The following is a 19,147-nucleotide window of genomic DNA, read 5'->3' as shown; positions in this document are numbered from 1 at the left end:
ATATTTGAAATATCCAAATATACCTAATAAACCCAACATATTTATGATCGGGTGTAGAGTAGGACCCGGACTCAAACAAAGACCTGCGGGTCCAAAAAAACCCAATAGATTATCTTCTCTGGACCTGAACTAAACCTATATTTTTGGGTCGGTTCGGTTTATTTTTTTATCCGAATATAATTCTTATGCCTAAAAAAAACTTACGTAAAAGTGTGCATATAAAATCTCAAAAAAATAATTCGTAGATTATATAACTGTTAAAATTTATATTTTTCGATATAATAAGATTTTGTATTATAATATAATCTAAAAAACTCGTGCTTTCCGATCGCGGATTATCGTTTTGATACACAAAAAGTTTTTCAATACCAATCGGTTGATGATAAAGCATGAACAATAAAGTCTTAACTTTGTAATATATTATTTTTGTTAGTTTTGATGTTTTCAGATTCACTTTAACAAATAAACATCAACGACAAATGATCAGTTAATTTTGACATCTTGCAATATCGTTGGAGTCTTGGATATCATTTACAAATGTTTAGATTTTTTTATATCAAATAAGAAATTAGAATATAAACCAAAATAATATTACTCAAAATTGGTACATGTATGCTATCGTGGAACAAAGTATATCAAATTGAGTTTAGTCCAACCAAAACATAACAAACCTAACAATTTATGATTAATCTGACTAAAGTAAAGTGCAATATCAAAATATATTCATTTGAAAGCCATCAACTAAACATGGAACCAACTATGTTCCTCCTAGCCAAGTAAGTATGGTTTAAAATAAATTGGATTGTATACATTTTGGTCATTGTGATCTCTAAATACTCAATAGCATCTTTTGTCATATTTCTAGTTATAATTAGTCTGATTACCACAATTTGGCCATTTTATTCTTTAAATAGTTTGATAGGCCTCATAATAAAGCATAACTTTTGATATTCCAAATTTAGCTTACTTTTACTATGATGATTTTGATCCCCTGAAATTTTCGAATATTGTTACTGATTTCATTCTTGAAATTGAGCTAAATATTCTTATGGTTAGAATTTCCCAATGGAATAAATCATATTTGTTCTTGTAATACACCAAATCTTATCAAATGAATAAGAAACATTAAGATTCGCAAACCATCATTTTTCATTCAAGATAAGAGCGATTTAATTAATTGTTTTTTTTGTAATGTGTACCTATATCTTTAAAACAATATCCAAATATGAATATAATAATCAACCATATGATATTTTGTTAACTTCAAATATTTGTGTTCTTTCATATAGCAATTTAAGTTCTAACATGCATCGATCATCAACTATTACAGATGAACCATTGAATTTTGATAAAAGTTTAGGCTTTTAAGAAAATTCCAAATTTAAAAAGACTCAATATGTTAAAGACCTATAAAATATACCATGTATAAGATACTCATAATAGTATTTATGTAATCTATGATCTTCCTTTATGATGCAAGGTGAATTCCACTATACAGATGAGTAATTTGGCTATGTTTGCATTATCTATGGTCCTAAGGTCTTAGAGTGGAGATTACCTTGTAGGATAGCACATATTTGGTTGATCAGAACATTTTGAAACAAATGTTATATGTAAAATTTTGTTTTGAGTCAGATTTTATATATTTAGTTTTTAAGTTAAATGCCGCATATTAAAAAAAATCACCAAATTGATAAAATTAGGTTTTACTTTTATATTTCCGTTGTTCTAATATATTATTGTACATAACTTTTCATACAAAACAAATTTCATTTATTGGTTGGGCTTTCCTTTTCTATATGACATAGGTGAAGAAAAAAATTGTTCTAATTAGTCTACAGTTTAACAAGACTAACAACACTATTTGCTTATTCTTGACAATCTTTATCCAACTCTAGCAACAAGCAAGAATGTTCAGACTTATAGATATGGTTGATAAATGTATAATATATATAATGCTGCTTCTGCTATTTCAGTTTGCAGATTTACCATCTTTCTCAGGTGGAAGTTTGAGATGTATCTGGTCTCCAGAATCCTTTTTGTGCACTTAATATTCCTTCTTGGTGTTTAGAGAAGGTTAGATGAACATCCCAGTGCAGTGACTTCAACATATTCTCTATTTCTCTTATCACATTGGCTTCATCACGAACAATAAGTTTGCCTCCTGGTCTAACTATTCTATCCACTTCTGCCATTACTGGAACAAGATTGCACCTTCAAAAAAATAGAAGAATTTAAAAGAAAAAGTTTTACCAAAAGGTTGAAAAAGACTTGAGATTTTACCTTGCTTTCAACTTGGAGAAGAGATGATCTGCATGCAAGAGATCATAGCTTCGTGGGTATGTGCTAAAAGATTCACACCAGTCATGATATATTCCAAACAAGCCTCTCTCGTAGATTATAGGTAATGTATCTGGTGAGTTTATGTTTACAACATTCATGACCCACACTTGCAAGTCTTTTAGAGCTGCTGCAAACCCTCCATAGACAGCTCGCATATCCATTACATTCCTCACATTAGACCAGCTGATTCCCATTTCTTTCATGTATACTTTGCTAACAACGTGCTTCCAGTGTTCATAATCTGTAGTGAAGTCTAGTGGAGCTGGCTTCCCATAGATTCCCATTTGAGAGCTGTTTAGCCAATAGGGAGGTGTTTGAAGCCTACGAGGCCAGCTCACGGGCCATTTGCTCCCTCTCTCAACCACATTGGTCGGCACTTTATGCATGCATGCTTGTAGCGGTACATACCAGGCTGCATTTGAATCATCGTTGTTTTTACACATAGGAGGCTTCTTGTGCTTTCGTTTCTCATAGCACTCATTAGTAGTAGGTTTCTGGTAGATGGCAGCACCAATACCATTGAGTTTATCCTTGTTGATCGTCACAAGTTCCCAGCACATAGATTTTGTCAGTGCGGACATTTCTACATAACTCAAAACATGTCAGCGTCAGTGGTACAAACAAAACAAGGAGAACACTTTTATAATTCAAACCATACCTTTCCATATTTGGACATCTTCTTCAAGCTTCTGGTAAACTGGTGTTGCTGACCACACAAAATAACCTCCTGGTCTAAGCATCCGGTTAAGTTCCAGAAGAAGCATGCCACCATCATTGTGCCAGGGGACTCTACAACGTGCGCAGTGGATAAGGTCAAACACTCTGCTTGGGAATGGTAATCGCTTAGTGCCCATCACCGCAGAGATTGCTGGAATCTTCCGTTCAAGAGCAAACTGAACTTGAGCTTCATGTTCATCTTTTGGTGCAAGAGACATTGCTATAACATCTCTTTCAAAGAGGAAACCACCAAAGCTCGCCACCCCACATCCAACATCCAGTACAACCCGAGTACTTTTACCCCACGCAATGTTTTTTACAGACTGCCATAGAGAAAAAGAAAAGATGCATTAGATTTAGGGTAATTCTCATAAATAGCACTTTTTTAATTTTGGTCGCAAAAATAACATTTAAAGAAAAAAATCTCTACACTAGTATTTTGTTAATCAATAAAAACATTTAATTACCCTACATCCTAAATCTAAATATGTACAGGTATATAAATTTTTTTATTTTTTTTATTTTTCAGTGAATGTTATTTTAAAGATTTTTTTACTTGTGTGCTATTTTGAACAAAAAGTTGGTTTAGTGCTTTTTTAAGGGTATTTATCTTAGTTATACTTTATATATTTGCTTAGTGCAGTTTTAAATGTCATCCTGAAATCAAGAGATCAGTTCACCTGCTGAAGAAAATCTATATAATGAAGAGCTCCATGGATGAACTGTGTTCCACCACCAGGAAACGTCAAGAACTCGCCAGTGACCTTCACCCAGTTCTGATGCCCTTTCACCTCTGCTAGCTTTGTGTGTGGGACATTGTGATACCATATCTACTAGATCACAAGTAAGTCAACATTTGTCTATTTCACATTTAAAAAAAAAACTTATTTGGATTCGTATCATGTACCTTGTCTCTGCTTTCAGGCCACTTGATGGACTCCTTATACCCTTCTGGGAGAGAGACAAGACAAGTTGGTGGGTCTTCTGGGCAATGCCTCTCTCTATGCTCAAAATGTCCTCTACTTGTCAGTTTCTTTATAGCTTCTTCGTTGTCTAGGCATGGTATATAATCATAAGCTGCAGTTGCATTGCACAACTCCCATGCTTTTCCAGTCATTATACTATCTGCATTGTTTGATTCAGATGTCTGTCTTTGTTTCTCGTCCTTAGACTCTGTTGCTTGACTCTTCCATGACTTCTGTGATTCTGCAGATTCTTTTGGTATTCCAGAACCAAACCCGCTCGCTCCTGCGCCTTCTTGTTTTTTCTCATCTTTTTGCTCTGCTTGTTGCTGCTCCACGTTTTCTTCCTTTGTTGTGCTTTGTTCGTCTTGTTGTCCATTCTCATCCTTCATGTTCTTCTGCTCCTTCACGTTTTCATCATTAACCATGTTGTTGTTCTCCATGTTTTGCTGTCCGCTCTCTTCCTTCCCTAAGTTTTGATCCTCTTGTTGTTGTTGTTGTTGTTGTTGTTGTCCGTTTTCTTCATTCTTTGAGTTTTGACCCTCTTGTTGTTGTTGCTGTCCGTTTTCTTGATTCTTTGAGTTTTGATCCTCTTGTTGTTGTTGCTGTCCGTTTTCTTCATTCTTTGAGTTTTGATCATCTAGTTGTTGTTGCCCGTTTTCTTCATTTTTGGAGTTTTGATCCTCTTGTTGTTGTTGTTGCTGTCCGTTTTCTTGATCCTTTGACTTCTGTGAAGCATATCTCTTCCCCACCTCCAAAGGTAGTTCTTCTTTGGTCGCATCTGTATACGTCACGTCAGTATTAGAATCCTGATCTTGCCCTTGTTTCACGTCCTGCATGTCTTTTCCTTGTACATTCTCTTGCTCTTGTGTCCCTTTGTTGTTACCTGGTTGACTCCCAGCGTCCTCTTCACGTTGTTCCTTTTGTTCTTTCTCAAACTCTTTAACAACTTCTTTCACTTGACCCTCATCGTTCTTCTTATTCTCTTTCTCATTGTTCTGTTGTGTCTCGGTTTCTTGTTTTTGATTCTGTCGCTCTCCCTCATCTCCTGCCTTTGAGTTTGTCTTCTCTTTTGCTGACTTTTGTTGTTCGTCTTCAGACTTTACGGCATCATCTGGAAGCTTTCCTGGATTGTCCTGAAACGTTGGATGCTCATCAGACTCCGGTTTTGTTGGTTCGGGTTCTTCGTTACCGTTTGAAGAGGCAGACACATCACTCCTCTCCGTCTCTGCGATGACCGTTCGAGTTGTAGCTTGTGTGATCTGTGACGGAATAAAGGAATTGGTAGAAAGCATCCATACACCAACGACACATAAAGCTACAAAGACGACCATTGTAATAGTCGATGCATAGGACGATGTAGAAGTGCGTTTGTTTCCACGTCCTTTTCCGAATGCCATTTTTACTGTTTTATTGTATTGTTTGTGGAGAGAAAGAAAGAAAAGATGGAGAAGAGAACAAATAAATGAAGGAGTAAAATGGTAGTTGAAAAAAGTAAAAATAGAAGAGAAAAAGAGAGGTTGTAAAGACACAAGACTGAATCAAAGATCCTATAGAGTCGGACATGGGACTTTCAGTATCATATCTCTAATTTTAGTTTATGGTCTTTGTGTCTCATGTTTGTCTATGGAGAATTCAAACCATAAAATGATGTGCTGCTAAACGGTAACCTCTAGTTAAGGAAATGTTAAAACATAATGACAACTAGATTTTTACCCGCACACCCGTGCGGGTGTATTTTTAAAAAAAATATGATGCTATTTGTTTTTTATGTCACTATTTAGGGTTGGGTAAAAAACTCGAATTTGAAGAATCGAACCGATCCTAATCCGAATAAGTAGTACTAAATCCAAACCAGAATTGATTATCCGAATTATTCAAAATTTTGGTATTTGAAGAATTGAAACCTAATCCGATCCGAACCGAATTATTTTGGGTATCCAACATAGATTTATATACTTATATATATTAATTATTTTTATATTTAATATATATCAAAACATCCAGAATATATATGATACTTTTAAGTTTGCATAAATGCTTGAAAATATATACAAATAATTAAACGTAAATATCTTAAATAGATAAAAAAATACTCAAAACTCTAAAAATACTTAAATAATTATTAATTCTCTATCCAAATATTCAAACTAAACCTATTTAAATTGGTTATCCAAATCAGAACCAAATTCTCAAAGATCTGAACTGAACACGAAATCCCAAAAAGAGCCGAAAACGAATCCGAACGCCCACCCATAATCACTATTATATATATATATATATATCCATATATGTGTTATCATAGGTTACAAAATATGTGTTAACATATAATTAATCGTATTTTATACGTACCATCAAATAAGTTTTCTTATAATTAATAATATTTTATACGTACAATCATATAAATAATCACATATATTATATTTTAAAATTTAATATGAAATATAAAAACCATAATTTAAGTTGGTGTTTGAAATTGGGCTTTGTATTGTATTTTTATTATGTATATTGAAAACATTTTTATAATAGTTATTGGAAAATATGTTAGTAAAAATCAAATTTTGAATATATGTATATTTTTGAATGAATTTTTGATATAAATCAAGTTTAAATTATTATTTTGATTTGAATATATATATCAAGTAACATAGACCCATTACTTTTTAATATAATGTAATGGACTTTAAATTTTTTTTAGTAGCATAAGCTCATTATTTTTTTTCTAACTTACTACTATCTATGTTTCCAAACAGTACTATTTTTTTAACTATTATTCAATGTGCCAAACAATTTCATTTTGTACTTGAGTTTTAATAAGATAGATATTGTTTCTTTTTTCTACTGTTGGCATAGCCGCATAGTATTATAACGATTTCTATTTACCAATAAATAGATTCATTCTGAGGTTTCTTTCAAGTTAGAGATGCATTTATGGATTCTGTTTTCTTGCGATTTTTTTTTCTGTTTTGTTGGTTATCTATGGTCAAAATATGTAAATTAAGCTTTTTAAGAAATCACAAAGTGAGGCCAGTTTTGAAAAAAAAAAAAATCACAAAGTATTTGTTAATTGTTTGTTCGGTTTTGAAACCAGTTTTTTGTTCTGTAAAAATAAAAGAATTTTAACCGTATTTTTTTTGAAACACTGTTATCTTGTAGCACTGAAATCCTTTGCTTGTATTGGATTAAATATGTTCTATTTACTTTAAACTTTTAATTAAGCAACGCCAAATAAATCATATGAAATTATAACTAGTGACCATAGCTTAGAGTCTAGTGATGCTTACTAATGTTGTTATTGTGTCATCATCTTAACTTAATTTTCTGTTAAGAATTTGGGCTGTGATCTTGTGGAGCGCGCTCTTATGGGATGTGCAGTGTGATTAGATTTTATTAGGTTTAGTTAACCATATAGTCGATGATATATATATATCATATATGATACAGTTGTGCTTAAATTGGGTTTGTTGTATAACGTAAGAGTTGGATAGGTAGAATATCATTGCATAACTGGAGCACCAATATCCCCATTGATTACAGGATATTGTTTTAGTTTACTAATACTTGATCACCTTCTTAATTTCAGTCGCAAATTCAAATGCTTTAATATTTTACTGCTGGTTTTGAGATACTATTAAAATGAATGTGTACAATAGTGTTGTGGACCTTGAGGTTTGTAAATCGTAATAAGTTTCCGAGTACAAGACATCAAATGTACATATAAGTAAAAACATTATTAGCTAGAAAATATTATAACTTGTGGGTTTACTAAAAAATATATAATTTGCTACATAATTAAAGAAAAAGTGGGATACGGCACGGAGTAAAAGTCGGAGTGAGAAGGCCGATGGGACGGCAGCACTATTTGAATGGACCAATTCGATCGATTATATAATGTTCTCACGCAATCCACAAATTGCATTAGGCATTTAGCTTCACCAACTCCATATAATAGTATCGAGTGTTTTTTGGTTGATGTCAGTTAATCTTATATCAATAGTTATGGACCTTATGGTTCGAACACTCCACGACTAGATCAAAGTCAGATAGCAGACAATGTGATGAGGCTCAAATCAGATCTTTTCTCTTCCACTTTTACCCATAATTTTTTTTTTCGAAACACAAAAGGGTTTATTTGCTTTTAAATAAACATAATGTAGCTCAAGAAGGCTAAGTTAAAATAATGTGAAACTAGATAGTTCGGCCATAAATCACATAAATTGAAGAGAATAAGAAGAGGATTTATTTGTTTTTGAATGAGGCAAAACCGCATTGATTGATGAAAAGCATAGGAATGAAGAGTAAATATGTCGTTCTAACCACACAATAATCTGAAACTGATGCTACTGCATTCCACTTCCACATAAACATTTCTAATTCTAAAATCCATCATGAGAATCTGCAAAACATCTCACAGTATTATATATATATATATAGGTCTGTGTGTGTGCAACACATCTACATGTGCATGCAATATACATTACACATAACTATAAATATAAAACATGTGTGTATTATATATATGTAAAGCTTACATGTACGTATTGTTATTTATGTAGAATAAAGAAACGTACACATATACTCAATTATGATTTTTTCCAAAGTAAATAGCGTTATGATACTTTCATGCAGTCAGAAGAAAAAGATACCTGCTATTACTCTTACAAAATTGATTAACTCATTAAATTACATCAAAGTTTATAATTTCATTAATTAAATTAGAAACGATTTAAATATTTTCTTATGAATAGTGACATTCGGATCATTTTTTGACAAATAAACAGATCATTAAACGACACCACTTTTTAGAAAACAGAGAAATTTATTAGGAGTATTTTCGAGTCAACACATTCTACATGAAAGAATAAAGAAAACATTATTGTAAAATTAAACTTAAAAAATGCTCATTAATCAAATGACTAATGCAAAGGACGGATGATTTATTAATTAGGTTAGACAACGTCCATTGTAGAACGCACCCTCATGTCACATCTCTACATGTCGCTCTTCTAACATACAAATATATACTCATCTTGTCACTTTCTCTGATTATATCACATGTCAATTATGGCACATATGAATTACTACTAGTAATAAACAAATAATAGAATTTGAATATCATTAAATGCATGGATGGGCACAGGCCATATCATAATCGCAGTAACTGAAACCATGGCTGAAGAAACTAAATTGTACGTATAATATATACAACACATATTTAACGATTTTTCTATTGGTTACTGGATAGAAAGTTGATATAAAGATAAGGAACATTATCTCCGGATTCTTAGGTTACGTGTGACACAAACAAGAAACAGACACATTAATGAAACAAAGATTCAGACAACAAGGGCTATAATGTGCTCCCATCATTTTAATGACATTATCCTCACGAAATCATTATAATACGAAGATTATATTATTTGAATTAAATTTCCGTTTTAAAAACCCTAAAACTGCAACAACTTTGAGTGTCCAGAAGAAGCATAAACAGACAATTAACGGTTTTAAAACCCTAATATCATTCTAAGAATTAAATAGAGTTACGTTGCATTATGTCAGATTTCCATCATGATCTTGGGTTGGGAAAGAATTGTGTACCGGCCATGAAAGTGTTGATCGGAGTTGGATAAAGAGCGGCTGGATCAGTGTAAGCCGCGGAGGAGCCGCCAATACCACCAGCGTTTGGAGTGGAGGAAGAAGCGGTTGCAACCGTCACAGATCCAGCTGTTATGAGATTCATCTGCTGAGCTCCTCCGCCACCAGAAGAGCTCTCACCAACGTTGTAGCCACCGCCACCAATACTTCCAGGACCGTTGTCGTAGAGAATGCCTTTAAAAACGTGACCACCGATGCTTACAGCTGTTTGGTAAGCAAACTCTTCTTCTCCGTCTTCCACTGAGCTCACTCGCACACATCTAAACACTGCCGGTGAGCTCACCTCCGCTGGGAAATCTCCAACCTCCAAACCTAAATTATATTAAAACAATTGACAAAAAAAAAATACATTAAAACAAAGTAAAAGTTTTTATTAGAGATTAATCGCATGTTTGATTATTAAATAGGAGTATATAATAAAACATTAGTATTCATATATTCTTTGAAAATTTCAGTCACAAGAAAAAAAATATTCTTCGAAAATTCAGGTCACGGAAAAGAAGGTGCAGGGAATTAAAGAAAGAATACAGATTTCAACATCGATGAGAACAGCTTGTTCCTGTCAATCTAATCGTCAGTGTTTACTCCAAAACAGTATTTTCATAAATCAAAACTAAATTACAAATATTTATATATTTATGCGTGTGTATATAAACTTATCTCTTTCAAGAAAACTTATACAAATAGGGTTTTATTTGGTTTTGAAGGCTGATCCCAATCGCTACTTCAAATTATAACAACTGCAATATTGCATTTCATTATTTCCTTACATATCTAATAATTTACTGATATTTATATTCTATATACATGTATAGTATACCTGAAGCGTTGTGATGAGTAGGTACGCGAGTGCAGACAAGAGACGAAGAAGTTGCCGGTAAATTTTCCCGTAGGCGTTTCGGTACGCCGCTATCACCGCGTGGCAGGTGCGTTTGAGGCTGAACCGTGCCTAACTGCTGTTGTCTCTCACGGCGTTTGGCGGCAGGAACCCACGTGCTCCTCACGTGAGTAGGACACTGGAAGCCACGGCTCTTGCAGCAAGTTCGACACCTAACGTGAGCGCAGTCTTTCTTGGCCTGATTCCCACAGTCTTGACAGCTCACACCGGTTCCTCCTCCTCCGCCGCTTCGCATCATCATGAGTGCCGCCGCAGCCGTTCCTCCGGCGCCGGCGTTTGAAGTTTCGCCGGAGATATTGAATTGGCTATGGCTGCTTGGTCCTACTCCTAAACCAGCGGCGGAGGAGTATAGATCCAACCTTTGCTGATGCTGTTGATGCTGGAACATGATTTCTTGCTGGTTGTGGTTTTGCCATAGCTCAAGGGTGCCTAAAGCAGCAGCGTTTGAAGAGGAAGGAGCGTTCGCGTTTGCGTTTGCGTTTGCGTTGACGTTAGGGTTTCTGTACCAAAGCCAAGAGTCAGATACAGGCGGAGGAGGATTCGTGTTGGTCCTGTGTTCTTCTTGACCGTTTCCTCCTCCGCCTCTGCCTCCTCCACCGTCTAACGAGAAAAAACCCGCCATTCACCGGCAACACCACCACAACCACTACCCATACCACCGCTCTCCAATCAGATATTTAGAAGAAAAAAATGAAACAAAAAGACTCTCGCTCTAGATCTTTTTTAACTTTCTCGCTTAGATCTTTGAGACTATAGGGGAGAGAGGAAAACTAGGGTTTAGGTAGAGAGTTCATTCTCTCCGGGTTTGTAGTGTTATTGAAATTGAAGTTGAGTACAGCTTTTAAGGGTGTGGTAAAAAGGCAAGCTCGTTTGTCGGTACGAGAGAAGAGAGAGTATTTAAGAAACACACAGAGAGAAAGAAGAAGGGGAAGAAAGAGAGAGATCAGAGAGAGGGTTTCATGGCCTTTCTCGCGCTCTGCAACGCCGCCATAACCTTAATATCTCTCTCTCCACTCTGCTCCTCTAATTTAATTCTCTGTCTCCTCCTCTCTTTTCCTTTGTTTTCTAGATTTTGCAAAACATCTTTTTTCTTTATTTTTGTTTTACACCTCTCACTAGTCACTTCAAAATTGCCACACCCGCTAGAACATTAATCTCTTATCGTTGATCGTTTATGATCCAACGGCTATTGTTTTGTCACGTCGGCACCAATGGTATTTTTCTTCTTTGTCGTTTCTTCCCGGAAACCCGTTGTTTCTTTCCCCTTTTCTCTTACATTTTGCAAATTTTTATATGTTTTGTTTTGTTAAAATGAACTAACTAGTCGTTATAAAAAAAAAAGAACTAACTAATTATCCTTAAAGGAGTAAAATTTTCAAATGATCATCCCATGAATTCTAAAAATATTATTCGTAAAAATTTCAAACTTGATAATCGAAAAGCATGTTCATCCCAGAAATTTAAAAGAACTAGTATCTAGTATTTTAAAACTAATAATAATAATAATAATAATAATAATAATAATAAGCATGTGAAAATAGTGAAAGGTTTTCGTTTGAGAACTTTTAAAATACTGGTGAGACTTTCAAATGACATATGACATTCATTTAAATAATATTTATATATATTTATATCATTACACTATTATTTCTTTTCTTAGAAACTTTAACTGTTTTTAGCACTGAGAGCATGAGCATCAGTGAACCCCCCCTTTGGGGTTCACCTTCTTAATTTTTTATTATTAAAGTTTTTCTTTTTTTCATTTTGATTTTTTAAAAAAAAAAAAAAAAAAAAAAATTGACCAATCGCGGGCCGCCACGTGTCGTGGGGCCCGCGCTACAGTGATGAACTTTAGGAGAGAGGGTATCATGCAGAAGAGGTGAGAAGGGGTGAGTTCATCACTTTTGCTTTTTTTAATATTTTTTTTTCTCGTAAAACGTGTGAACCTCCCTCTTGAACCTCTAATGCTCTTGCTCTGAGGCAGTCCTAAAACTAAATGTATCTCAATTATCTAATAAAAATTAACATATTTTACTAGCTAATTATTAAATATTAGATGAACAACTCAAAATTAAGTTTTTCTATGTTTTATTTTGGCTTGTTTTTTAAAATTTATTTTTATATTAGAGTGTTCTTAGTCTAATAATTTATCATATAAGTTTCTCAAATTTGAGATAGCCAATCAATTTTAATTTTACATTATGAAACCCCATTTAGTTCCTACTAATGACAAGCTCTTATGGTGTCACAAATCTATTTTTGACTATCCTAAGATAGTTTTATGATTTTAAATAAAGATAGTTGTATATTCTGTGACCTATTAGTTAGACCTCCTAACCATGATCTAGAACTGAGTACGAAACCTTGTCAAAAGCCCCTTATTTTAGCAAATGTGAGATCTGTTTTTTTATCTAACGGCTTAGCAAATGTGAGATCATTGGTAATCAAACCTTTCAAAACAATTATTAGTGGACGAGGTAGCGCATATACTAACAATGAGGGTTAGTTAAATCAAGGTTTCGAAAATCCTCAGCAAGAAGATAAACATGTGGACTAAATAAGTCACTACTTATTTAAAAATGGCAATACATTGATTACTATTATTATTATTATTATATTGTTCAGATTATCCATATGCCCATAATCTTTTGAAGATATCAATTTAGGTGCAGATTTGCACCTGTGGCTTAAATTTAGTGTATAAAGTTTTAGCTGGAAAGCAAATGCTTTTGTCCATGTTTCCGAGGAAACAAAACTACTAGTATGCACACATTTATGTACAAATTAGAAAATGTACCCTCTCTTGTAGAGACAAACGGACGATTCTATTGAGGTGCGGTGCCCTATGTTCCGCATTATCTTTGTATGAATACACAGTCATATACAGACAAACACATGTCTCTATGCCCGTGCCGTGAGCATCATGCTTCCTAATTAATTAATCACTGTAATTATAAATTCTTGAATTGCCTGAGAATAACGGCACAAACAATTATGTTGCGATAAATCAAAATCTAGAGAAATAAGCAGGTATGAGAGTCATGTAAACAGAGGTTAAATTGAAGATGGGACATTTAAAAGATTGTTTAAGTGGAGAGAGTTGACTAATTGGAGGGGGTAAATGGTAAACTTATGAATATTATACTCAAAAATGAGAATTGAGTGAATAGTTTCATTACAGGCTAAAAGCACCGACTCGCAGCCCTAAGCTTCGGTGATTTATTTACAAGTTCATTTATTAAGTTTTCTCAATCATTTAAAAAGCTGTACAATCAACGAATTACTGTTCTCACTAAAATAATTTGAAATATCGAAGGTCAAAGTCCGATTAATTTTCTAGAGAGACATCAATATGGATGACTTATCTAGGCTCGGATAGTAAACATAGTTTACTCATGGAACCGTGGAATAAATAGTCAAGTTGTGAAAAAATTAATTAAGCTGCGAAAAAAATTTAAACTAGCAAAATGGTAGAATACATATTAGATTGATTAAAATATTTTATTAAATAAAAAACAAATATCAATAACTAAAATAATTACTACAAATTTTTGAAAATAACTAAAATACTCTGTATTAAAAATATTTAGCTTATTTTTAATACAATTTTAATAATAGATTGCCATCTTATAATATTATAAAAATTATAGTATAGTTACAACACAACTATTTATCATTAAAAATTATTTTGCTATTTATTTAAAAATTTTAAATGGTATTATCATATAATTTAATATTATGTGAAATAGTTGATTTAATCAATAATCAACAAAAACTCATTTTTTCGCTTACTGAAATTTTTTTCTTCATATTTTGTTTGCAAAGAATTTTTTTTCATTCCACATTATTTTTGTGATTGGTAAAATATTTGCGTAATCGCATCTCAAATGCGATTCCACCATTTTTCAGGGTTACTAATCAAAGCCCTAGTTTCACTTTTTCCAATGAAATCTAAATTATAATTATATTTTCGTTTAACTAAGAAAATCTCCAAAAACACAGTACAATTTTGAATATGAAAATTTTAGTAAAATTTCAAATATGAAAAATCACTATTTAAAATTTAAAATTTAAAATTTCATATTTTTATTTACATGTTAATCTTTATAATAACATATCAAATTTATGATTTTAAATATTTTTCCGTGTATCGATTCATTCTTAAAAAATTTATATTTCATAAATATATTAAGTTTATTAAGTTCACACATAAACTAAATAAATAAATAAACTAAAATAAGATTTTAATTTTTTTAAACTAGATTTAAATAACAACAATATTAAAAAAAAGAACTTAACAAATGCCCTAGTTGATCATATGAAAGCATTACGGAAATAATTTTATAAAATAATATAATATTTTAATTATAATTTAATATTTAAATATGTATTTCTATTGAAAATTTTAAATTTTAGTGTAACATTCTATTAATTAATATTTATATAATATTTTATATATGTGATAATTATTTATAGAGTTTTATGTATTTAAATTAATTATGGCGAATATAAAAATCATAATAAATATAATTTTTAAACTAAACTCGAAGTTTTTTTTTGGAGAATAACATATTTAAACTTCAAATACAAAGTTTTTCAAACTTCAATATAGTGTTTTTAGATGCTCTAAGCAAAAACATTAACATAATTTCCAACGAATAACTTGTAATTAATAACATATATATAGATACATCTTTGGTTTTTCCTATTTAAATTTGAAGTAGTAATGATAAATTATAAATTTGAAAATTAAAATTTTTAATTTAATTTTATTAGTTTAATATTATAGAAAATAAATAATCACGTAAAATAATATATATATATATATATTGAATTTTAAAATATTTTAAATATAGGGTTTTTTTGCAAATATGACTCAAAATTCAAAATCAAACACAAAATTAACTCATGATTTTTTTAGAACTTTTATTTGTCCTATTTACCCAAAAAGTGTATATTATTTACGAAAATGCAATTATTATTATTATTTTTTTCAAAAATAAGTTTTTTTACTTTCTCATCCTCATCTTCTTTAGGTATTTACAATATTGTCATTTTCATCAATACACCAACCACCTTGAACAACCAATTTGAATCTCTTAATGCACCTAAAAATCAATTTTGACTCTTTCTATCTTATTTCTTAAGAACTAACAACAACATCTCTTTCACTTTATCTCTATATTCATCCACAAGATTTTGATTCTAAATTTTTTAAGGTTCATAGAACCATTCAAGCTCATGATTCATGGACATTAACAAGTAGGTTGCTTTGGTGGTGAAGTATTGTGTGGTATTGTGTGGTTGGATAAGCTAAACAAGTTATCTCACTGGTTAAAGCTATGAAATCAATTTTTTTCCAGATCTGTGCGTCAGAAGACTTCTTCTCGTCGGAGAAGACTTACACTGAAGTCTTCTATTCAATGCATAGGTTAGTTTCACAATTGACTTTATGTGTGTCTTTTATAGATGACTTCTCTCGAAGTCTTTCGGTTTTCTTTGTTTTAATAAAATTTAGAGAAGACTTTAAGTCGTCTAGGATAAAAAGGTTAGTTTTGGATTTAACCGAATTGTGTTAGAAATTTGACTTTTCCTAGACGACTAATACGGAAGTCGTCCAACACAAAAATAAAAATTAGATATTTAATTTTTACTAGACGACTTCCAAGTAAGTCATTTCAGGCTACTTTTGCAACAGAAAAATAAAATTTAAATATTTAATTTTATGAGGACGACTTCCATGTAAGTCTTCCGGTAGATGAATTACACGGAAGTCTTCCAAGATTTTATTTTCGAGATTTTGGTCAAACCTTGGTTATTACAGAAGACTTATGTGTAAGTCTTCTATCGGAAGACATACATAGAAGTCGTTCGGATAAAATAAAATATTTAAGTTTTATTTTTCAATTACAGAAGCAACCTGAAACGACTTACATGGAAGTCGTCTAGAAAAAAAAATCTAAATTTTATTTTTCTGTTGGACGATTTTCGTGTAAGTCGTCTAGGAAACATCAAATTTCTCACACAATCCGGTCAAATCCAAAACTAATATGTTTATCCTAGACATCTTCTAAGTAAGTCGTCTACGAAAAGACAAATTTCTGACACATAAAGTCAATTGAAAAACTAACCTATGCATTGAACGGAAGACTTTTATGTAAGTCTTCCGGACGACTTCCCTGGAAGTCCTCTACGTCAACATTTAATAAATTTTTATTTTCTCTAAAACTATAAAGATTTTTGAATATTTTCCTTTTAATTCATGTATATTAGTCAATATTGGGGATCCTGAATGAAATTCATAACTTAATTGGTGATAATTATGAGGTTAACAACATTAATGCTTATTAATGTTTATAGCTAATGAGAGAATATTTTCCTAGAAGTCTTCTACGTTAGTTCTTGTAAAACTTGTATTTTCAACTTTAAGATATATATTTTCTAACTTTCAAAAGTGTTAAGTAACTTCAAGAATATCAAGTCATATGGTTTAATGTGTTTTCTTAGATCATAAGATATACTTTTTAACTTTCATGAAATTTGAAATTTTAATTTTCATTTAAAATTTGAGATTCCCGCTTAAATTTCCCTTTTATATTTAAATTTCCTGTTGAATTTTAAGTCTTCCGAAAAAATTTCTGAAAAGAAGTCTTCCGGAAGACTTCCTAAAAGACTTCTAGTGAAACTGTTATAGGTTTGAAATAATGTAATTTTTGATCTTTTGTGAATTTGACTAAGTTTTCTTAAGAAGATTTCTCCGTTAGTTGTAGTAAATTTGACTAATTTTTTGTGTTATTGTGTTTAACATAGAAAAACTTCAAAAATAAGGTAAGAGTTTAAAACAACCAAAAGAATTTTCAAAAGTTAAGAGCTTTAAGCAAAATAGGTTACCAAATAAGAAAATATGATTTAAAGATCTACATTTAAAGGAATGGAAGATGAAAACCATGTAATAAAAAACCTACAAAAACAAAATAAATCAATGAGAAGACATAAAATAACTATAAATTGATATAATGATTGATGTTTTTAAGTTCAAAGAGATTAGACAGATGTTGAAAAGTTTTAGAATGAGAAACATTACACTTTTTGTTGCAGTCATTTGAGAGAAAGAGAGATAATGTGCAAAAAAACTTTATAAAGAGACACAAAAATTTTAATAAGGTTAAATTTCTTTTGATTGAGAAGACTTTCCAATAAGTATTCTAATAGAAGAGTTCCTAAGAAACTTACTTGAAAGTCTTATAGAAAGTAAAATACTTTTAGCGGGAAACTAAAATATTTTAGCAGAAAACTAATCACCAAAAGACTTCCTCAAAGTCGTCTAGACCCGAAATACAAATCCTAATCTCAAATAATTAATTAAATAGAAACAAACACTTCATTAAACTTAAAAAATGTTTAATATACACAAAACTAAACACATATATGTCAAATTTTAATTTTTCAAAAAAATGTTAAACTTCCAAAATCTAACCCTAAGAATACATATAATACTATAACATATGTTGCCAAACCCTAAATCAAATAATATTATGACTCACTACTTTCACTCATCTATGTTGAAAACAATTCAATTTTATTATATTTTAATTTATATCAATTACAACTGTTTATAATTACATGATTTCAATTTTTTCCCTATTAAAATATTTTTTACAAAATTTGTAAATTATTTTTAAGATATAATATATGAGAAGACAGGAAACTTAAAGAACCTCAGAACACTTACAAAATCTTATAAGACATTACGGGGTTATATTTGTAAAAATAAATTATGGTTTTTTGTTTGGTCATAAAGAGTTTGTTGTAATTTCACTAGTCTTTTGTGTTATTTTTGAATTTGATTCAAGTTGGAATACTTTTGGAGTTAAAATCAAGTTTTGAGTCATATTTAGTAAATTCTCCTTACATATATGCGAAGAAAATGAAATATATATATTTTTTAAAAAAAATTAAAGAATAAGTTTTGTAGTCTTTTTTGAGGAAGTAAAAACAGTATTGTTTGTTAGAAAAATCTTATTGGCTCAGTGTTATGCTATCCTAAGACTATTCTGCCACCAATATACAACTGTATACTATAATTATTTAAATTATAACAATCGATCGTTTTTTTCAATTTGAGACAATGGTTTTTATTCCTTTATTATCAAATTAGATTTATGGATTTGTATATCCCTCGTAAGATAGTTTTATACTTTTGGTGAATTAATTTTCTAATATAATGAAATATATTAGATTAGATTTGTGAAAATTAATTCACCAAAACTCAATAAAAGTTTTTCACTGCCTAAAATAATTTTTAAATGCATGGAGCATTTAAATACACCTGTCTTAAGTCCACATTATACAATAGTACTCCAGACCAAATTCCAGAATAATGCATGTGACTCATAGAAGTTGGATACATATCCCTTATATATTAATTGAGAAACATTATAACATTTAAAGTGTAGCCACGTGTCATCACCAGAATGAAATTCAGAATCCTTTGAAAATATGTTGGTCCAATTAAGTATATATTATATTTTTTATTAAACTAATCATAAAATTAACTAAAGTGTACACTTTT

General features: G+C 31.2%; 2 protein-coding genes across 2 annotated transcripts; both read right to left on the bottom strand.

Moving 5' to 3' along the window:
* Positions 1 to 168: 168 nt before the first annotated feature.
* LOC103841027 (probable methyltransferase PMT27) lies at positions 169 to 6,506 on the bottom strand. Its single transcript, XM_033281082.1, has 5 exons — positions 3,968 to 6,506; positions 3,741 to 3,890; positions 3,002 to 3,383; positions 2,284 to 2,926; positions 169 to 2,214 (listed from the first exon to the last, which is right to left on the bottom strand). Exons 1-5 carry the CDS (start codon positions 5,420 to 5,422, stop codon positions 1,998 to 2,000), a joined length of 2,847 nt encoding a protein of 948 aa, XP_033136973.1. The 5' UTR covers positions 5,423 to 6,506; the 3' UTR covers positions 169 to 1,997.
* Positions 6,507 to 6,898: 392 nt separating this feature from the next.
* On the bottom strand, positions 6,899 to 18,051 carry LOC103841026 (protein SHI RELATED SEQUENCE 1). Its single transcript, XM_009117538.3, has 2 exons — positions 10,498 to 18,051; positions 6,899 to 9,989 (listed from the first exon to the last, which is right to left on the bottom strand). The coding sequence occupies exons 1-2, from the start codon at positions 11,195 to 11,197 to the stop codon at positions 9,589 to 9,591; spliced, it is 1,101 nt and encodes a 366-aa protein (XP_009115786.3). The 5' UTR covers positions 11,198 to 18,051; the 3' UTR covers positions 6,899 to 9,588.
* Positions 18,052 to 19,147: the final 1,096 nt, after the last annotated feature.

Source organism: Brassica rapa, chromosome A09 (genome assembly GCF_000309985.2).
Source record: "Brassica rapa cultivar Chiifu-401-42 chromosome A09, CAAS_Brap_v3.01, whole genome shotgun sequence".
In the NCBI taxonomy this organism is placed as follows: Eukaryota; Viridiplantae; Streptophyta; class Magnoliopsida; order Brassicales; family Brassicaceae; genus Brassica; species Brassica rapa.
Note: the sequence above shows the minus strand (reverse complement) of the source record. Positions and strands in the feature narration are given on the sequence as shown.

Coding starts and splice junctions, on each gene's coding strand:
- LOC103841027 (XM_033281082.1), bottom strand. CDS start 5,422: ATGGCATTCGGAAAAGGACGTGGAAACAAACGCACTTCTACATCGTCC. Junction 3,891..3,967: donor GGCCTGAAAGCAGAGACAAG/GTACATGATACG, acceptor GTGATCTAGTAG/ATATGGTATCACAATGTCCC. Junction 3,384..3,740: donor ATATAGATTTTCTTCAGCAG/GTGAACTGATCT, acceptor TCTCTATGGCAG/TCTGTAAAAAACATTGCGTG.
- LOC103841026 (XM_009117538.3), bottom strand. CDS start 11,197: ATGGCGGGTTTTTTCTCGTTAGACGGTGGAGGAGGCAGAGGCGGAGGA. Junction 9,990..10,497: donor TACTCATCACAACGCTTCAG/GTATACTATACA, acceptor AATATAATTTAG/GTTTGGAGGTTGGAGATTTC.